We start from the raw sequence: 23876 nt of genomic DNA, 5'->3' as shown, positions 1-23876 counted from the left end.
TATTGTCTTTAATTTATGCTTGCGAAGACCTTTAAATAACAAGTGACTAAGATTTGCCTTCACTAAAATATCTGATCTGGTATTGAACAGTAGAGATATTTATTTAATGCTTCAAACTAACACAGCACAGCGATTTTTAGACACAGATGCAAGGCGATGTATTTTTGAATTATTTTAGTAAGTTTACGTTTGAAACTCTTATACCACTTTCTGTTGTTTAGAAAAGCGCACCTGACGTTTCAAACTATTCTTGTTGTAAACAAAAATCGATATTTGCACTTTACTTTATGATCTAAATTGAGATACAAAAGTAGCTCATAAATATAATACTGTAGAAATAGTTATGTTAACAAGTCTGGACTGGATTGCTTACACACAATGTAGTTATTTGTTAAACATTCAAAATTAGTTCTGAACGTGTAGTGTATTTCTCTTTAAATTTTAAACAATGCTTTTAGAAATGCTTTAGTTGGCGATCGCTCATTGTCACGGAAACATAGAGAAGCTCTTAGTACAAGTAAAACAAATGACAGTCGAGGAAATAAATACCAACGTCGTTTTCCGGTGTCGCCTCGGCACAATAATTAACATCAAAATTACTCGTAATTTAATATGCCGGTGAGTAATGTACAATAATCGATCCTGTTTTTCGACTAATAGGGTATATTAGATAAATTGCTATATAAATGGGCCTTATTTAATCCCCTTGAATAACAAATTGTTCCGAGACAATTTATTGTGGAAAAGAGATAGGGGGCGGAAGCTGAATTAATAAAGGAACGTCGAATCTATCCTCGCTCTCAAGTATTAAATCAAAATAAACTTGTACGCAAACATTACTATCACTAGATTTATTAACAATTTGTTATTAACATTTATTATTTAGTTCTTGGTAATTTTACAAAGGTCATACTATTAATATATAGTGATATTTTAGTTAATAAATTTCCAACTGACAAGATGGTAATGTTTTTTGGCTTATTTGAGTTTTAATAGTGACAAACGTCAGTCACGGCTTCTGTGTTTGCTTTAATTTAATTATGAGATGCCATATTTAGTTTCTATATTAACTTCTGTCTTCTGTCTTGTCTGTACAAAAGTCACTTTGAGAAACAAAACGTTATATCAATTACCAATAACATATTGTAAGGTAACACTTGAATTATATCGTTTATTGTCAGGCTTGACATATTCGTTCGTCGTCCACTAAATTTCAATGTCGAGATCTCTAAAATAACTTATCTTTGACAGCTCAGTGAATGTAATCGTTTGGACGCTGTCCAGAACACTTGGTTACCTACCAGGTAAAGGCGGCATTCAGCCAAATTGTAGATAATTAAATGATACAATGATCAAGATTTCCTAGATGTTCGATTAGTAACATGGAGATAAGAATAAAATCAGACCATCTCATTAATTGGTCGCGGCGATGGCACAACGATGAAGATCGTACTGGCTTATCACGAATATTAGTGAGAACGTTTTCGTACATATTTATGGCCTCTATCCCGGATTAGTAGTAGGTGTTTAAAGCTACTTTTGCAATGTCATTAGACAGCTATATATTCAACATTCCGTCATTCTATGCCAGTCTCTTGGTCGTCTATTTTAATCTCATCCCCAGCGAAACTATTGTCATTAACTCTTTTGTCTATTAGAAATAATTTACATTCGTCGACATTATTAAACCCATATTCAAAAATAACTTGAATTGCTCGAAATTCGTAGTAAATTATCGACTACTAGTAAATCTTACTAATATTATAAATGTGAAAGTTTAGGTGGATGGATGTTTGATACAGTTTGGAGCGTAAACTAAATGAATCTCGATAAAATTTGGCATATAGCGTAATCTGAAGAACACATGGAGTTTCGTCTTTTTTAATTCCACGCGGACGAATTCGCGAACAACTAGTTTTAATATAAAACCATAAAACACTGCCTATTTTATGTAATGTTGTAAATCGTAAAATTCATATACAATCAATATAAACTTTTATTACAAGCGTAAACTTTTATTTCACACGCAATAGTATCAAATATTTTAAAGAACAATACATTATTTTCGACGTGGTAAAGTCTGACTCTATGAAAATAAAATATTCGCCAACATAAATAAATTTATACAAACGATAACATGTGCTAAAATGTTTATTTAAAGTACTGCATTTGATTAGTTATTAAATCAAAAATATACTTAAACCTGAATGAAAATGTAAAATAAACTATTTATAAAGACTGTGAAATAGCTGTGGCATCTAGAGGAAAATTTGTATACACTCAGCTCGTTTCAGAATAAACGATGATTGGTTACCGGAATCTAAATTTACTCGTTTTGTTTTATTATTTCACTTGGAATATCGCATACACAACACGCCAGAAACAAGGACGTGAAAATGAGCAACCTTTAGATGGAAATGAATTCATGGAACGTATCATCAGTGGATCAAGTAAGTAGGCAAAATATTACAAAGGTGACAAGTAAAATCACTCGTTAATTACTGACAGTTGATTTATGAATCATAGGGCTGCCGTACACGGCCTCGTTCAAGTCATAACGGCTGCATCGAGCTGTCGTTGGGTTGGTTGAAAAATAAGATACTAGCTCCTGAACTGCTTGAAGTTGTCCGAGTACAAAAGTCCTGTTCTAGTTCATGAATTAATATTGATCTTATGTTTTATAGGTATCTACTATTATCTATATATTATGTACTATTAATACTTACTAGTTCCGCCTTTGAACAATGGACACGTCGGTTATGATATATTTCAAGTTCAATAATGAAAAGGAAAATTATTGAATAAAAGTTGGTTATTACAATATATAAAAACATAGGTCGAGTAAAACTTATATCTATTATTTTTAGAATTAAAGTCAAGGCCGAAATTTCTTATGTTTACCGCACCATACAAGTTATGCGAAGGTGAATGTAGTGGTGAGAAATTGTCAATAGGATTCCCTGTTTATTTGGGAAATTATGCTAAAAAAGTATATAAAGATACCTATATTCAAAATTTCAATAAGGAAGAGCCGGAGAATCCACGCAATAAAATTACTCATCCGCCAAAAGCAAAAACAACAACCACTAAAAAAAAAAGGAGGCAAACACCACCTAACCGGGGAAGCACCACATCTACACAACCACCGACATTCATTGATGAAGAAAATGATGACGAAGACGACGATGATAAAAAAGCCCTGTTGCATATGAAAATAAAGAAAAAACCAGACTGTGTCTGTCCATACTTAGATCCCAATGTCTGTTATAAGAAACGAATCCCGGCCAAAAGAGAAAGACAAAAAATAATCGTAGATGACATCAAAAAACTATTTACTGTATATCGCAAAACAAAGGATATATAACTTAATGAAATTCTTATAATTTTATTAAAAAAATATTTGGATAATGCAACGATTTCAAATGTCATCTACTTCTAAGATTTTTATTTGATTTAGAAGTAGGAGATTTAGTTCAATAATATTTGAATATTCTCAATAGTTCCATTTGTTTGCATTTAATAAATACTTAAACTAATATGATCGCTAGGCAACAACAAAACAATTTCGCTCGAGTAAGCAATTTCGATTTCCAAGTAATAAGTCAAGAATGGAATAAAATGTTATTTTACTTGTTGCTGTCTGACAAACCAAATGCCTTACTAATTTGGCGAGCAATCAAATGGGAAACAAGTTGTTAGTGCAATAAATAAAATAACATTTGCTAGATGATTTCTTTTTATATTTGTTTATTTTACATTTTACGGTTGCAGCTTGGGACGCGAGGAAAACTAACGAGATATTTGACTTACCTCACAAGAACGGTTCTACACATCTTGACGTTCTTAGTAAAGTACTAGAGGAAAACTACAGTCCTAGCAGTGCTGTTAAAAGTAAACATTCGCTTGAGAATAAAGAAGATGGAAATAACGTCTGTTGTCCTTCGCCTATCGTTATGCCTTCATTTATGACAAATAAAATGTTCGATAAAATTATAAAGAAAATACTGGCACATAAAAAGAATTACTCGTGTTGTTTTATTTAAACTTCGTTAGAGTGGAATTAAAAAAAAGGTCTTCTATAATATTCCCTATCGGCTTCCTATCTAAGTCCTGTCACTCAAAGTTCAGCTCTTCTGGTTATAAAGATCGGCCGCTATTTTAATAGAGCGGGATCAAAAAAATACCCATCTAAATAGTGGAATATGCCTACAGGAATCTATTACATAAGACATCTTTTATAATGCCCAAGACTAACGAGTTTTTCGACATCGAAACATAAAGTTTGGCATTAATATTCAAGTACCTTTGTAAAGAATAATGAAAAACGTTTATTCGCTTTCAAGGACATTGATTAATTTGGGATTTACACTAAAACCGCAAAAAGAAAGCAAGTAATTTTAAGTAAGTTTTAAACCTTTAAACATTACTGACTGTTCAGGTAATTCGATAAAACATTTTAAAATCACAGCGAACTTTATTTCAGAGCATAATAAAATTTTCTGCCTCGAATTCATTCTCTCACACATCGTAATGCACTCGACGATTCTGTTTATTGCTTTTGTGTTATTAAATTACTCTTTGTCCCAGAAGGAAAGTAACGATGGAAATTTAAGTCAACAAGTGAAAAAAGGTAACAAAAACGATGATGTGTTTTACTGATTTTTTTACACATCCGTTTTTAATATTAACAGCTTTATATTCTTCAGCGTAAACTAAGAAGTGATAATAAATAGATACCATTTTTCTTTTTTTTTATAATCCGGTGTCTATAACTAATATACTTTTAACTTGTCCAAATATAGCAATACAATTTTTTATGATTTCATATAATTTTAAGTGAATCTTAGGAATTCAAAAAATAATTTATTTTTAACAATAGAAATAGGTACTCGCTGATGTACACTAACTATTTGTATGTTCTCTCGTGTTCTGTTATGAGGGTTTTATTATTTATCATTTGTTTCAGTTGATCAGCTCCAGCGTTCGCCAATCATAATCCAACCAGTTATAATAAAAGTTTATCGATACCCTGAATCAAGACGTGTTATGACTTCGCCACTTATGTATTAAAATAGTTTCTCAAAAACTAAATTAAATTTAGAAGATGATAACTGTATTTATGTGTATACCACTCAATAAAATTTTATGATGTTAACGTGAATATCTCTAGAATAATCTTATCAAGAGCTCTCTCTCTCTCTCTCCATCGATTCCTAAATCGTAACCCTTATTGTTGCTTGATCGGCTTTTCTAATTACGAGTAAACGTTTCCACTTCTCTCTGTTCTCGACCTCTTCGTCTGAGATTTTATCTTCAAGTTTGCTAAATATTTACTAATTGGTACTTAACTATCGTTTTCTAATATCATTAACGACGTTTTCATTTTTACATGTTCCAAAATTTATGATGCTTTATAATGATAATCTATTTGTTATTATTGCCACAAAAATGTCGTATATGTTCTAAGTTCTTAGATTTAAAATATATGTAACACATCTCTTACGTCCCTGGTTGTAGAATCGCAATTATTATAGCTACCAAGTTTTAAATACCTAGAAAAATGAAAATCTTACCGTTGTCTGACATATTAAATACATCTCCCTATCTTCTTGAATAACAACTAAGTATTTATGAAATTATGAAGATCATAAAGGATCCCAAACAATGAGAATAACTACGGTATTTTGTGAACCATACTTCTGTCGACGTAACGACAAACAATCATTAAGGAGTCGTGTCAAAGTACAAATCGCACAGCTGGTCGTTGATACTGCACAAGTTGTGGAAATAGTGTACACTGAAACAATGCAAGTGGCAGGTGTCGAAGTAGCGAGACTAAAATAAGTCTTTTCAACAATTCTTAAGGACGCTGCGTCATAACGGTGAGCATTACGTATTGTCTACGTCTCGACAATTTACATTTGATATTTTCGTATACAAATTGTATTCACTTTAACATAATAGTTCTTAACGTTTTAAATAATAACCTTTAACTTTCATACATGTCATTGTTATTTTCTATGCATATTTTCTCACTTAGAAATTTTCTTACAACAACATCTTACTAAGAAAGTAACAATGCAATGGTATTTTCCTCGAGAACTTAAGTACTCACTTCATTGTTTTGATGTCTAAAATATCTTAATACCGTGTACGAGCGTAGAAAAGCAGATGCTTTATGCTATTGTTAATGAAAGTTAGTAAAATATTATTTTCATTGTTTTCTTCTACGCCGTCTTAAAATCAGTATTTCGAAAACACTACAGAAGCAGTTCAATGTTTTCGAGTGTTTGAGTTGCTGTTGAAGTGCAGTCACTATAGTTCGTCATATTCTAGTTACAGAAAAAAATGGAACACACCTGCAAACATTACCTTTCGAATAAAAATATATATAACTATTTCTAAATCGGTCCATCAGGGTTGGAGATATCGCGTTACACATAAAAAATACACAGACGAATTGAGTACCTTCTTCTTAAGGGAAGTTGGTCAAAAATTATCTTTAACCTAACAACAAGAAGGTGGCTGGATCTTTATTCAATTAAGTCCGTAGTTACTATTTTAGCCATATATTATAATTTTCAAGGGATAACTATTTATTATTAATTTTAATAGGCGTATTCTGAATATAATTTATTTTAGAACACTACAATTCAACAATCTTTTCAAATCTGCTATAAATCATTGACATAGAAAGGGCAGAGGGTTACCATATGCAGACTACAAACTAATTGTAAAAAGTAAGTAAAACGCGCCTTTTTATATTTCAGTCATGTGTTAAAGCGTGTGCAAACCTGAAACTAAACTATCGCACAACTGTTTAGTTTTGCGTGGATTCCTATGAGTTTGATTACATATAGTAAGCTTAGTTATGCAACTAAACAGTTGAATTGGAAACAATCGAAAATCGCAAAACAGTTGTGTGATAGTTTAGTCAAAGGTGTGCGTGCGCTTCTAATATCTCACCTGAAACGTCGTAACCCTGATCTTTATGCGTCATATTATTACTTTAGCCACTGGCATAGTACCAGCGCCAGTTGTCCAAGACCCAGAGGCGTCATGATGACTCAACTGCGTAATTTTTAATACGTCGCTTGTGTTATTTTTATCGCGATTGATTTGAATTGTCAATTTGTTGTATTATTTTATTTGGTTACATTTTGCGGAACAATCTTATAGAAATTATAAATATGAAAGTTAAAATGGATGAATAGATGTTTGTTAGAGTTTGTAGCTTACATAGCTAAACGGAATTCGATAAAATTTGACATAGATATAGCGTATAGCCTGGAAAAATACATAGGCTACTCACTATCATTTTTTTTTAATTTACCGCGAATGGAGTTGCGGGCGAAAGCTTAAATTTCATATATTATCGTTCTGATTCATGAATTATTTTGAATGCTTAATTTGCTAGTGCTTTTCGCTTTGATGTTAATTTTCACATTAGCGCAATAAAACCAATAATTCATCAAAGCAACGAAAATTCAAATACTCCATTAGGAAATTACACGAATGATACATTATTTCGTCACAGTATAAATTACTACTCTGGGTTAATTTTCATCCAATATGTTAGTTGATGCATTTTCGTTTCTATATGCATGTTCATGCAATTGCTTTTGGTAATTTAAACCGTATGCTTTTGTAAAATTAAAGTTTGTAATGAGTTCGCATTTATTACAAACAAGCTGTTGCCCGCGACTTCGTCCACGCAATGTAAGATAAATAAGTAGCCTATAATGTCGAAATCCAACCAGCCGTTTCGGAAATAACTCAGAACAAACGCGACTTGTGGACAAACAGACAGACAGACGGATAACAAAATTTTAAATGCGATTTTCGTTATCAGCAACACAAAAATATCTTCTTCTGGAAATCTGTATTTTTCTTACGACTTCAAACAGACACTCCAATTTTATTACGTGTATAAATGGTATTCAACATAGAAATCGACATTAGTTAGTTATTTTTCTGCTTTATAATGGTGATCAAGGTTTGTCATTCTGAGACCCATTCTATTCTATGACGAGCGAATTCATCCTTTTCATATCACATTATTCATTCTAATAAAATTCTTGAGTGACAATAACTACATTATTTGAATCATTCATACTAATCCTATTTCCCTTGAATGCTTTTAGATCATCGACTAGATTGATTCAACAATGTTCGTCTGACAGAGATCCATTTAATTAATTACAACGCCATCTCATCTGGCTGGTTCTATTATCAATTTGAAGACCCGTTCATAGGTATATTATGAATGACATATTATGTACAGTAACCACTAAGATAATACAGTCACCACCGTTGTAACTCTTGCAAATAGTGAGAGGATTTTGGTTTCGTAATTTTTTACACGATTATCTTTGAAGCGATTATGAAACGGTTCGGAAAAACTGTAAATAGAATACATTCGTTAATCAAATAAAATACAGAAACTTACTCATTGTCTCAAAATCGTTATTGAGTGGATTTAACTCATCATCGTTTTGGCACAAGAAGTGACAGTCGGAACACCAGACGCTTCATATCATAAACGCTCATGTCTATCACCAGTTTGAACATTTTAAGTCAAGATTACAATAGTAAATATTAGCACATTGTTCCGTCGTTTGGTTGCCAAATATATTCTGACCTTTCTTACTGTGACACTTCACATTATATTCATAGTAATTTACTACTCATGTAGTACAGAAATTGGTTTTCATAACACCGAATTCAATTTAATACTGCCTCAGCAATTACATTAATAAATCCGTTGTAAACACTGAAATTCGTTTTTTTTTTTTTAAAAAAAGGCCTTAAAATATTTTTGCTTTTTACAGATACCAATGAAGCTTATAAAGACGTTATTATTGATGAAAGTGGCAATATGCATTCAAGCGTCGATAGTCGGTGTAACATACATGGACGATTTTGATTTCGAAGAACGCTACAGGAACGTAAATGAATGCAACCCCATATACTGGCATCCTTTACATTTACCAAGAGATTGTATTGACATGTACGAAAAATTGATTCGTTCCAATTTAGGTTCTATGGGACCACTTCAAGTATTTAAAGATAGATTGTTCGATGAAATGGAAGATGAGTCTGAAGAGAGTTACGAGTATCATCACTTTACACCAGAGTATTTATTACCTCGACTAATTTCCGATAAAAGACAAGTGATTTACGAAAAAAAGCAACCGTTAAATCCTGTTAAAAAGATGATAGAAATGATGCGAGGTGACGCAATGACTATACCAACCGCACCGGAGATAGGAATAGCACCACAGTACGGGCCAGTTGCAGTCTATCATCAGCCGGTATCTAAAAAAAGTGAAAAGGCAATAAAAGAAATAGCAGGAGCATATCAAAAAGCAATGATGCCACATAAAGTAGTGAAATACAAGAAAAGTTAATCTACATTTTCCATTACATCAATGTTCATTAAACGTTTTATTAATAAACGTTAAAAAAATATTTTTTTAAATCTTTTATTTGTACATACATCGATTTTTTTAAATTTTATTTGGAAATGTATAATACTATCAAATCTATCTAACGATACTTTGGCAATGGTTTATGGAGTTGTCTGTCAAGTTTCTAACTTTCGAATACCTAAACTATTATCTATTCTTCTACCATCCGTCATATCTGAATTCCCTTCTAAACTTCTATCGCATATCCTATTTCAAACAATCTATTCATACTTACTTTCGTCTTCCTCTACGTTTGTTGCCATCCACATTCAATCTCATTCTTACCTGTTTTATCTATCCGCATAATACTATTTCTCCAGAACGGAATATTGTCTAATAATTAATGTTATATGTTAGAATTTTTGTTTATTAATTTAAGGTGCAAATACAATCTCAGGTTATGAATTTTGAACCATCTTACAAATCAATAACAATTGTCCTATAGAATTCTAGTTGGAGTAAATTCAATTGTGCAATTTTTATTTTACCTTTTGGAAAAAAATTGCATTGTTCACGATATCAATGTTTTAGTAATTGTCCATTTTCAAAGCGTACTCCTATTGAGTCAGACGTGTAATTTATTAGTACTCTTTTTGCAGTGAAATGAAATTATTACTTAAGGTATGTATCTACTTTTCGTTTATCGTAATGTAGGTCGCACCATAGGTAAATAACTCAGCTAGTTTTAATAATTTGTCTATAGCCGATTTATATATCTTAATCATAAATTTAACCATATTGTTACAATTGCAATTATGTACATTTGAAACAAAAATCTAACAAAATTCACCGTTTAACTATTACAAAAACTAAAGTACAGGATATATTACTTCTAGTGATCACTATTTAATAAAAAAGTACTACACAATTTTATTTTTCAGGAAATAATTATTCTTCTTGTTATGAACTTAGTTAAATGTTCTATAGACGGACTTTCGTACATGGACATACAGAATTCAAAAAAATACAATACAATTCCTAAGGGTGAGGATCCTTGTAACCCTTTATATTGGTATCCGAGACGCATTCCAGATTATTGTTATTTCAAGACTGGACCGAAAACAGATAAGCCGGTAGGTGGACCTATCCCAATGCCAATTCCCATACCAGTATTTCCAAAACCAATAGGTCCTATACCTCTGTTACCTCCGCCACCTCCTCCAGTAATCCCAGGAACCTTACCAGTTGGGGTACCTTTTGCACCGAACCCTATAATGCCAATAGGTTCTGGAGTAGCTTACCCAATAGCCTCAAATCCACCCCCACCGCCATTTCTCCCATACAACACGTATGCTTCTTACGGAAACCAACAAGCAGGAATGGTGCCAGGAATAAGAGGATTAGTTACACGCGATGGGGGAATCAACATTTTACCATTTTCTGACGCGTATTCGGATATGCTAGAGAAACATAAACAGAAAATGATACGAAGGAAACTTCAAAGAGTACTCGATGACTACGAAGATTATCCCAAGAATTATTACAGGTTAAGAAAGAGGCTACGAAGCGCGTTTATTGACTGAGGTACGAAATTAAGAAAAAATATTGAAATAAAAATGTTTCATGTTAATTAAATTTTAACACTTTTGTAATTAAAATACAAAATATTCTTGAAAAATGTAATGTTACAGTTGTTATGTATGTTACAGTAGTTAAAAGCAGGGAAAACAGCAAATATTTTTTTATCTATAAAATCATATTAAACGCATTTACAAAATGAAAATAATTGTGTGGTTTTTGTCAATCTATGCTGCAGCTTTTAATTATAAAGGGATCGCGTTTTACTGTGCAATTGGATAATTATTATAGAAATGAGGTTTCATATTAAATGTCATATTCACAGGTTGGTCAGGTTATAACAGAATCACCAAATACGTCACATTTATACCGTATCCGTAGTATATAAATAAAAAATTAAACTACCCAATATGTATTTGCAGGGTTTACAAACCAAAATGTTAAAGATTCTGAAGCATAAGATGATATTGTATATAACATGATGAAACTCTTTGATGCTCGTGACTTCGTCCGCGTGGAATCTATGCTAATGTTATTAAGGATATATTTGTATTTATGTTTTATTGGAATAACTCAAAAACTACAGAGCCGATTTCATAAGTTCGTTCATCATTATAAAGCCGTGTATTAAAATCTGTGAGTAAAATCTACTTTTTTTTTTATTATTTTTTAATTTCACGCGGGGGACAGCTAGTTTTAAGGAAAGTAAAAAAGCTACTCAATGGTTACGTAGTCTTTTAATGGAAGAATCGAAACGGCCCAGTAGTTTTCGAGTTATTTCAGCACATGCAAAAATACAAATCTTTCCTCTTTATAATATTAGTATAGATAGATATAGATAAAAAAAAAACAAATGAAATACTAGAATCCCATATTGTGTTGTTAAAATTCGCTCCGTTGTGTAAAACCGTCACTTTATTGTTTTTAATGACAAAACTTTGTGCACATCCACAAGCATCGTAATAATTTCCATTAGTCATTCAAATGACGCGGCGTATGATAGGGAATTAAAATTGCAATTAATATGTTTGCATTACAAATTAAACATAATCTTTCAAACAGAGTTAATTACGTTTTATAAATTACTTTCATTTGAAATACATGTAAATGGAAACTAATTTGTAAACTTTGAATTATTTAACCAATGAAGAGTTTTGCTTCGGAACTTTAACATTTTTACGTATATAATTTGCTTTTACAAATAACAATATAAGCAATAAAGTAGAAAGCATTTATATTACTAGCCTTCGCACGCGATTTCGTCCGTGTGAATTGTAAAAATGTAGCCTATGTTAGTAGCCTATCGCTAAGGTAGCTTTTTTATGGTGAAAGAATCTTTTTAAGCGGCCCAGTAGTTTTTGAGTTATTTAATTACATGTTAAGAAGTATTTTCTCTTTATAATATTAATATAGATTACAAAAATGGCATGGACGTTGAATAAAATCTACGCAACGGTGTTGTAGATTTGTAGTAACAAACTAGTAACTAAAATGCAGTATCAATTTAGTCAGAGTATTGAATTACTCTCGCCTAGAAACTTCGTGAACACTTTGAATTCAATCCGATCTATTAGCGGGCCCCTGATATAAAAACATAATGAAATCAAATTCTATCTAGGCACGATCTTTCACTTTTTAAAGTGATTCTTTTATAATTAATTTCATAAAATTGCATTAGAAAACGATAGGTGACAAAAAGCGACATTGAACATATAATTTTTAACAATTGAATGCAGTTAGTGTTTTTAAATGGTTTTAAAAACACAATTCCTTATCAGTGGTACTATTTGTTTAACATTGTTCGTTCGTTGTATAACATTATATTTAAACATCCTATAACATACGAGACGATAATTTATGAACGGAAGAGCGTTCTGACGGATGAAGATTGAAATTCAAAAGGTATCTTTTAAAATAAGCTCAGCTAGTGTTCCTTAAAGCAACTGAAACTTTAAAATAATTAGGTGTACAGAATATTTACTTAGTCTAAGTTATTAAAACTAGTCAAGTCCAGAGGAAAAACTTGCACAAACTACTAATTATCCGTATAACAGTTACAGAGTTGAGATCAGCATCAACTTGTACAATTTGCTTAGCAAGATGTTCGCAGATTTCTTGCAAATTTAGTTAATTATGCTGAAAATAGCAAGAAAATTTTAAACTAGTTTAATAAAATTAGCTCTTTTAGCTCTGTTCTTGATGAGAATGGGGGGGGGGATCGTGGAGCCAAAAAAGCGTATCTCGGAATTACCGACTGGCCGCCGACCCGTCGGCCGGCCCAGATACCGTTGGCGAGACGCCGTAGAGCTGGACCTGCGCGAGCTAGAGAGTCGATCAACTGGCAGGCGACGACGCAGGACAGACGACGCTGGCGCTCTCTTGTGTCGGAGGCCAAGACCCACTTCGGGTCGCTGCGCCAACGCAGTAAGTAAGTAAGCTCTTTTAGAGCGGGCGCATACCTCTGACTAAACTATCGCACAATTGTTGTGCGATTGTCGATTGTTCCACAGCCAATTCAACTGTTAGTTGCACAACTGAAAATCGAGTGTGCGCACCTCCATATAAGCTCATAGCAATCAAAGGAAGACAAAACTGTTGTGATATTGGTTCACTAAGGAATGACATACCATTCAATTAGGAAGAGGAACTTTTTTCTAGTGCACAATATTGTATTTTTGATTTACATAATACAACTCAAATGTTATTCATGTTTCATTTAATAATTGGACCTGATCATTGAATCGTCAAATTAACAATTAATGCAATAATTTGCTCTTCACAAAATGTTTAATTTAACATGGATAATTTTGTATTTCAAAATATATCACTACAGTTTATTAACAGTATATTAATGAATGTTCCATTAAAATGTTTACATTATATTTCAAACAAAACCTTTCGGTTTTTTTTAACTTAATGAAGTACCATCAAATTCTTTTAGCAGTGCCCGTTTTTATTGTCACCCTAATGTGCCACCTCGCGCAAGCCTAGATCTTGGTTGAAATGATACAAGAAATATTACTAAAATATAGCCTATGTCACTTACAGATAAATTACTAATCTGAAACCCTAAGGTGAAAGAATTTTTAAAATTGACCTATTATTTTTTGAATTATTACTATACATACAAAATAAAAAAATACAAATTTTTGTACAAAAAAAAAAAACAATCAATAACATACATATGATTTAAAATTGGAATGAATGTTTTCTAACAAAGATAATTAACTAACGCAATTTGTTTTCTTAATTGACTAAACATCAGAAACGGAGAGATCCGAGGAATCCTACACTTCCGTGACGTGGAAGAAATGTATGGTTATATAATACATCAATGTCAGCTTTAACAGTGCGGCTAAAACAAATAGTTCTTTTGTATTGCAAATTCTGAAACACTACGTCTGCTTTCAAAATAGCCTGCATACATTGTCTAGTGAATATTTCGCTTTCTTAAAGAAAATCTCTAAACGTTTAAACCACTAAAGACTGAAATTAAGGGCCTTTCCTACCAAATTGTAAATTGTCTGATAACAATCCAAATGTGTAAAATATTCGATGGAAATATCGAATTTTGTTCTCTGATCTGACGGTGACCCGATTTGTAAGGTATCTGAGCCTCTATCAGCCAGTGTTGGGACAGGCCCTTAATTTTTTTTTCTTTTTGTCGACGCAACTTTGTAAACTAAAGCCTATATAAAACAGGTATTTTATAATAACATAACAAAGAACTTAAATTAATTACGAAAACGTTCCTTTCGGTACATGGTTAAAACCGGGCTAAATTGAATTCATCAAAGTTTTCCAATCAAGCCCGTCACCTCTCGTAGCCGACGTGCAGTGACATTTTACATTATCTGTACCGTCATACTTCAACCGCATTTATACCGCTTTAATGCAATTTCGGTCTCATCCATGCCCTTCATATGACAGCGCGTTGATTAACGCAAGCACTGAATGATTAACAAAAATGAGATTTCAGACAACTAAAATCAAAAATCCCTAATTTAATTACTATAAAAATTAAAAAAGTTTCTGCAACTGAGTGAAAAGAAGTATAATGTCAATGTGTGACTCATGTTTTAAGAAGGAACTTGTAAGGAAAGAGCTTGTTACAAACTCAAAGAGTATTTGACCAATATTAAAAATTTCTGGACTATTAGAACGGTACATTATCCCCAAGTAACATAGGCTAAGGTATAACATATCAGACGAAAAAAAAATCACTTTTGAGAACTCTGGTCGAGAGCTTTAATGATCACTAATAGTATTCAACAATTAACGTAAATTTCAGTTCCTAATATTTGGACGACTAGTTGAAAATAATATGCAAATCCTAGGCCATACTACTCCTAATAATCAAATAAAGCTTGTATACACACGGTACAACTAACATCGGGAGCAAGCTTAAATACGGGAAGCATCGGCATCACATCGCATCGGCAAATAATCGTATTTGATCAAGTCTAGAGAATTCCCTGGAACTGATTTAGAATTTGTGGTTGCGTGTGTACAACCAACCTCTGTAACGGGAATACTTCAAACGCAATTGCATATTAATATCAAATAATAAAATAGTCTTCTGTAATATTACTTCTTACTAGTATTGTAAATGCGAAAGCTTAGTTTGTTAGAGTTCTTAGCGAAAACTAATTGACGGATCTGGATTTGGCACAGATGAAGAGGATTGTCTTGAAGAATACATGGGCAAGTGACTTTTCTTTTTTTTTACTATACACTACAGAGATGCGCAAGCCATCATTTAATATTGTTATCATTCTCACAATAGTAGTTGTTAATATGACACACTAAGTGAAAATTACAATATTAATTACTATCTACTCGCAACAAAACCCACAACAATTACTACGTCGTCATAAAATTAAGGAAAAAACAAAGAATAATTCTATGTTAGTCTCGTATACATACATTATACGTTTCCTTTTAAAAATCTCGGCATGTTTGAACTAGCCGTTATAGAGATTATCAATAACAAACGCAGACTTGTGGACGAATAGACAGAACAATTTTTTTTTTGTCAATTACATCATTTGAATAACATTTACCTCTATGGATTTGTTTGTCTATATAGTTGTATAACTATGGTAATAAAAAAATGAAAACAGAAATTACAGCAGTAACCTCTATACTCCTTCATTAAGCACTAATAACTGCATACAATTTAAGCGACGAAAACAATATAAAATCAATACCCCCATTAGGGAACTAATCTCGCATTACGTTCGAGTATACATACTAACGTACCTACTATTCTGTAGATCATTGCTCTTGCTGATTACAATTTGAAAAACCTTAATGCGATAGATTACGTTCACACAACGGGTTTTGACATTTTTGCAAAAAAAAAACACGAAAAGTCACAGACTTTGCGTTCTTGTCAGCTTGTTTAAGAGGCGCACATCTTTGTCTAAACTATTCCACAACTGTTTATTCGCGCTTAGATTCCTATGAGCTTATATGGAGGTGAACCACTCGATAAATAGTTGTGCAAAAATAGTTGAAATGATTGCGAAACAATCGACAATCGCACAACAGTTGTCCCATAGTTTAGTCAAAAATGTACACCTGCTCTAAGTAAATTTCAACGATCCCGTGAAGTCAACATTCAATATATTTGACTAAAAGCTAAAGACATTTTACCAGGTATGTATCGGTTCAGTTAGTACTACCCGCATGTATTAAGTGATATTGGAACGTACATTGAATTGACGTCACCAAGCTCGTAAAGGAGATCGTAAGCAAACGAACCCGAGAAACTAGGATACGCACACACTCACTGCATTTACCTTTCAACGTGTGTCGCACTGAAAAGCTAGATGCAGCAAGGTTGCCTTTCTAATTGCTACATATAATACCGCCATACACGTGCCACTTCAAGCATTCAGTACACCCAGCTTCAAACAGTCGACTGCACTTTAACAATGGATGCATATTGTGGTTCATGTATGTCAAGAGTCAATTTGGTACGGAAACTGCAGATCGTCTTATGCCTGATCACTTGAAGCCCTCGGGACTGTCTGCTTAAAGTCTGTATATGGCAACCCTTAAGGTAGAGAGCAGGAAACGTGAGACTACGTCAAGTATTAACAAGCTATTTGAAATGACATGCTGTTTACATCAAATACAAACTGCACGTTTGAAACTAGGGGTATTTATTTATTGAATGGAACATTTCCGTTCTTTAGGAATCAGCAAATATAAATAATTCTGTAAGTATACTTAGTTTAGTTATATTTTTTTTAATACTCATTCGAGTATTCTTTCATTTTAGTAACAATACTGCCGTTTTTTTTCATCTGCTGGCGAAATAAGTTATAGTTATAAGACGACATAATCTTTAATATTTGCATCGCTTATAAATCCATGAGCGCCATCACCACCTGATTGGAATAAGGAAAGAGAGATTTTAATATTTTATTCACTTACTGTCTACAGCTGAAACCAAAAGATAAAGATTGTAATGTGATCCGACATCCATCCAAACTCATTTAAAACACTAGTAAGATTAATTCCTCGAAATTTACTGGCACTAATCCATTTGACATTTTAGCATTTAGTAAATTTGTACACATTCACAACTGACACTGAACTATTTTCTAAAATTTAATGTTGCCAAAAAAGTAATCAGTAACACCTGTTTACTGACTAATCTGAATTCATAAAAAAAGTCAATGTAATACAGAATTTCTTCATCCATTTCTAACACTCAAATTATTTCCTTGAAACAAAACAATTAATACTTAACTCTTAGTTTACAAATGAATATAAACTATTGGTAAAGAAGTGACACACGGTTCAGTCGTTTACTAGCTTTATTTGCAACATCCCAGTAACAAGGCACAAAGGAAACGTTGATATTAGTTCCGGTCACTCTACGAATCAGTTGAAGATCAAAAGCAGATGCATTATTGCATATATAGAGTGAAATATATTATATCCATTATATTATTAAGTACTTTTTATACAATTCAGATGATTATAAATACTTTAATTTGAACACCGGTAGAGCCGGCAGATGTCTGATATAAACTCTCAAAGTCAGATATTTTTCATTAAATTTAATTAAATGCAACATCCGCTTAAGTAATGCAATAAAGCGCATCTTCAGACTACTCAATGTTACAGTGCAATTGAAAAGCTATGTTTATTGTAATTAAAGATGTCTCGGGAAACATCTTGAATTGTATTCCCTGCAGCGCCGTGAAAAGTAACTACTAGACATTTTAAAATGCAATCAAATACAGAATTAAGTGTTGAAGTTAACGTTATTACCCTCGTTGATGTTTGAATTGATTTAGTTTTGATTTGATTTATTTTGATACCAAATGTTGCTGTTTTATTTGAATATATACTTACGAACGTATGACCATCCGTCGCGTAAAGTACTGTGAGATTTTTTTTAATCACCAATATTTTTAAACGACTTTCTAAAAGTAGGAGGTTATTTTAAAATAAAACGTCTAAATTACCATTACCATGTTTCCTTAATGTTGGTTATAGTTTATGATTCCTTTCCCACATGATGTTTTTTATTTACAATTTATTTACCCTCCAACTTTGACAGCGTGAAAATATATAGCCTAAAGCGTGCTGTAAGAGATTTAGAGTTCAATATAGTTCAATACAAAGGACGTTTTATATGTAATTTTCTATTTTGATGCTAACTTTGATAGGGAAAATCACATGAAGTTTCCCGGATGCAATATCCTCTCCCGGAAGTGAGCGTTCCCGCTGCGAGCTTCCCGCTTACATCGATCCGTAACTTAATTGATGCTAGATTTATTTTCACTGTACAAAGAACTTTTTACATTGATATTATAATTAAAATACGATGAAATCTGTATTATTATTTCATGCACCTTATAAGTCGTTATATCCGTAGTTATTATTTTTATAGTTATTAGAAATTAACACCAAATAGCATAATACAATTTAGATTTAATACAGTTTTATTTAATCCTTTTCATTACGTAAATTGCTAGCAATAAATAATCTGTTACTTTAAAGTAGTGTGATGTAATTTTCTTTATTTTAGATATGTTAACCCTTTTCTTGGTAGTGTATCTGTAGAGATACATCAATTTTTTTTTCTAAACACTTTAGGTCATCAAGGTTAAGTGCTATGAATATTATTTTGATATTTGAAAAAATAAAATTCTGCCAAGTTAAGGGTTAACAGTTTATGCTTTTTTTTCGATGTCGGATGCGCTCAAAAAGTCACTATCTAACGTGTTGGTAATACTGTGAGGACGGTACAATACACCTTTAAAAAAGAGGATGATGTACTTTTAAACTAAGGAATTATAAAACAGCTAGTATTGGAAATACGTTGAATTAACGATACCCATAATTAAAAAGTAGTTATTCAAAGAGACCTTTGATTAAATATATCATGCAGCGAGTATTCGATACACGTCTCTACGTAATAATAATCTATTGAATAATTACTCCGGCCTTTTATTATAAAAACTTATAACAAGCAAATACGAAGTAAGTGTGTTAATAGGAAATTCATTTAAAAATTCATCTTTCTACTTTCTTTTGTTAAGGAATTTCGTAATAACAGAAGTTAACATTTCTATTTTTTTTTTTATAACATAAGGCGGCAAACGAGCAAGCGGCAACCTGAAACTGCCAAAATGGCGAAGCGACCGCTTCGTAAATAAATAAATATTATTATTTAATAAATTGTAGATGCGTTGCCTACCTTTATACGACACAGGAGGAGACGCACATAAAGAGGTTATTTCCCCTTCCTATGCATTTCGTCCACCGTCAAATCCACTTCCTCTTCCCAACCTCTCCTTACAAGAAAAGGGTGGTAAAGAGAAAGAGACGTAAATTAGGCCTCCACACTCATCAGACGAAACACGGAATTGCTTCCATGTCACTGCATCTTAGTAATATTTTCAATTGTTGAATTAAAAAATAATAAAAAAAATTAGCTTGTATAACTGATAAATTTACTTTTTAATAGTAAAATATTTTTTGAAATCGGCCCAGTGGTTTTTGAGTTATTTCAGTACATACAAATATACAAAAAAATCTTTAATTTATTATAATAGTATAGATTAAAACAAACGATACTAAGTGATACTTTATTTCTAACATTAAAAGACGTAACTAAAGTGATTTTTAAATATTATTTAATAGCTAAGATTATTAATGGCTAATTTTAAATCATATGATACAGTCTACACGTATTGGACGGAATGACCTGAAAGTTTATATATATACAGATTGCCTTAACTTAACCATCTAGTTTTTCCTATACTAAGTTAAACACTAAGTGCAAATATGGTAATTTTCATTAAGTACAATGTTTCGCAGGATTAATTTGTTAAAAAAGCAACATTTACAAAACAATGAATCAAACAACACACGCAAACACATAAACGTATCAAAAAATCAAAAAAATATACCTTTAAATAGTACATTAGGAAATCTAAAAAGAAATATTATCTCATATATGGTAAGTTTCAACAAAGAACCTTACTTATATTTTCAATCAGATCAAAGAAAGGAGACGACAAAGCTCCCCTACTTTTACATTGAAAATCTTCTCTGTGCATTTAACAATACATATCTGTTAGAATTGACATGAACTATTATTAGGTCCATTTTATTTTTCCATGAGTCAATCGATTACGTAGTTTTCTACTCTTTACTTAGTTTTTTGTTGGTTATTGAAATAATTTTATTTAGGGTTTTATAAATTATAAGGTTAAAGACAAAATTATGTTTTACTTTGAATACAAAAGTAGAAGAAAGCGTGTTCTTAATAGGTCCTGTATCTCGGACAAAATAAGATAATAATTTTCATACACATCTTTCTGTAATGCAAACTGAAAACTCACAGTGTCAAGTAAGGATGAAACATTTTAAAGTATCATTTCTGGTTGCATTTTTATTTAAGATAAAAATATTTAGAAAAATTGTTACGGATAAGTGTTTGTGTGCATCTTATTAACTTCAATTTATTATAATTTATAAAATAATTAGTCACTAGTTACAACTAATTCTTATAATTATATTAAAGTTTAACTAACCTTTTAGGTCAGATTATCTAACGACTATGGAATGTAATGTACGGTTGTAATAAAATGTTCATTTATAAAACTAAAGCCTATCTAATAATAAATCAATAAAATTAATTTATTGTTTATTTAATTATGGTTATAAAATAAACTTACTAAATTAAGCATGGAATGACATGTTTGAAGTAAATTAACTTGTGATTATCTTGGATGGGCGGATCTGAGATTAATAATAATAACAACATACAGACGGATTGAGTACCTCCTTTTGGGAAGCCGGTCAAAAACAATATCAATATTACAGAAGTAACTATTAAATCAATTTAAATGTGCCTTTGTTTGCAGGTAAAAGCTTACGTTGATTAACGTAGAACATTTAATTTCCAAATACTAATTTATGAGCCATGTGGACATGGACATACAATGGATTGTATACACAGAAATGTAATTCCTGTCTGTCTAGTACGCACATTTACGAAATGAGTTGAATTCTTTGACTATACAGATATGGACTAGGCATAGAGGAGCCTCGAAACTGAAACGAAATCTGCCTCTTTTCGCAGGTAAAAAATAATCAAAAGTATAATCATGATGGCAGATAAATAAAATTTAAACGTCTTTATAAGACATAAAAATAATAATTACAGACTTTAATAACACAAGCACAAATCAGTTTTAGAACTTTTTGTTTTTAAAGAAGGGTATGCGCGCGACAACAGGTCCTTTCTCTTAAAAGTCAAAGGTTGAAACAGTCGGATCGTTTTAAATAATTGATCAGTATCCGCCATCTCGCCGCAAAACATTTTTGTTCCAATGGTAACGAATTATTCACGCTCAGTTTATGACATGCTGTTAATTTAACCAAACTGTCACTAAAAATGTGATTTTATTTACATACATAGTTAATAAAGAGAAAAGAATTTTACAAAACAAATTGAAGATATGTAAAATGCACTAAGAGATTCAACTTTAAAATCCTATGTTAAAAAGAGAAAATTTATTTCGTTATTTACGATACAGACAATACAAACATGAAAGGGTAACAAAAACTATTACAAACAAACATTAACAATTAAGTAAACACGTATAGAACACGCAACAATACAAAACACCAAAATAATGCTTTCTTTACTTACATGTACATTTTTCTCGGTAAAACTTCAACATGTAATATCCTTACAAGACTTAACGTAGACATACTTGTGGTATAATATTTAATCAAATTTGCGACGAGACACAAAGGCAGATTACTTTGTGATTGACATGTCTACGATATGCTTTGCATATTAAAAATTTTTAGTAGTTGTTGTACTTTTGATGAGAACGTGTTAATGGTATCTTTTCTTGCTTATAATTAGCAGTAGGCGGTATAAACATTTAAGAGACATTTTTTAAAACAAAGTAAGTTTAGGATTTACGAACATGTTGTGCCAAACAAAATTTTATTCAAGAAGCAAATCAATTTCAACGGATCATTATGGAATGAGATAGGTTTTTAAATAGAAACTAGCTTTTGTCCGAGACTTTGTTCGCGCGGATTTAAAAACATTAAGTAGCAAATGTTCTTCCAAACTATGTGCTACATCTTTGGCAAATTTATTGTGATCCGTTGAGTCGTTCCAGAGATTTTAGGTAACAAATATCCATATATCTATTCAAACTTTCGCATTTATAGAATTATGATGATTTTTTTAAAACGACTGAATGTTCATAAAAGATTTACTTTACATAACGTTCGTCTATACATCGCGCCTTTTACTTTCATGTTAAGTATGTCCTTGTTCTTAATATTCAGCTGAACTAAATAAAAAAATATATCGATCTGTGGTTAAAGTGGATGCAATGGTCGGCTGCCGTTGCTGTTATGTTACTTCATATCGTCATCCCTGTCTTTCTCATTTAAAAAACAGAAACACATTATGCGCTAATGCAAGTATCATTGCAGTCGAAACCCACACTAAATGTCAAAAGTATAAACAAAACGAAACTAACGATTTGTGAGTTATAAGTATTTAGTAATATTGTTATAATGCGTTTAGAAATAGGTTTTGGAGCGAATTTAAGCGTATTGCCTAATGGTTAATGGTACGGATTTCCAAACACGTGGTCGAAAGTTCGAAGCCTATCATTCGAAGTTATATACACAAGACTTAGTTGGTAGATCAAAAGAAATTAGTAAACTAACAAATATCTGCTAATAAATTACCAAGCAAACGTTAGTTATTTTTAAAATGTAAAATAAATCCGAGCAGAGAAATACCTGAATGTACATTTATATTATCTACTGACTAAATATGAAAAAAAAAATACTTATTTAAGCTGTGATCAGATACATAGTTAGTTTTCAAAGTTTAAAAAGTAAACAATTCGCAAAATATTCCAGTAACATTTCCTTTACATTTATCTCGAAGGAAAATTAATTTCATGTTTTCATACGAAGCGCAGTCGTCTGACGGCTTTATTTTCTTACAAGAAACCAAAGAGATTAAAAAAATATAGAGTAGGCATAGGACCAACTTCAAGTAAGACATTTATCACATGATCGTACCATCCTTCGACCACATCTTCACCTTGGTCTAGGTGGTCAAGCGCTGGTTTTTTGCAATTTAAAAAAAAAAAAGATCATTACTAACGTTATGTGTTGACAGCCTCGAAATCACGTACTAATATAATAAATTGTATTTAATCATAAATAGTTGTCATTAAGTAATATTTAAATGTTCGTTTTTTTATTTTATGACACTATTTAATTTATTTTATAACAAAAGATAATGCTTATTATAATTTTTTTGTCGAATTAATCTAGACAACTTGTATATTATGGGCCAGAGAA

At 31.7% G+C, this 23876-nt stretch overlaps 1 protein-coding gene across 1 annotated transcript; it reads left to right on the top strand.

Moving 5' to 3' along the window:
- The first annotated feature begins 8837 nt into the window (after positions 1–8837).
- On the top strand, positions 8838–9410 carry LOC106110070. Its single transcript, XM_013291756.1, has one exon. It carries the CDS (start codon positions 8838–8840, stop codon positions 9408–9410), a length of 573 nt encoding a protein of 190 aa, XP_013147210.1.
- The last annotated feature ends 14466 nt before the right edge of the window (positions 9411–23876 follow it).

This window comes from Papilio polytes, unplaced genomic scaffold, assembly GCF_000836215.1.
Source record: "Papilio polytes unplaced genomic scaffold, Ppol_1.0 DF820889.1, whole genome shotgun sequence".
NCBI classification, from domain to species: Eukaryota; Metazoa; Arthropoda; class Insecta; order Lepidoptera; family Papilionidae; genus Papilio; species Papilio polytes.
This window is presented reverse-complemented; position numbering and strand designations above follow the sequence as displayed.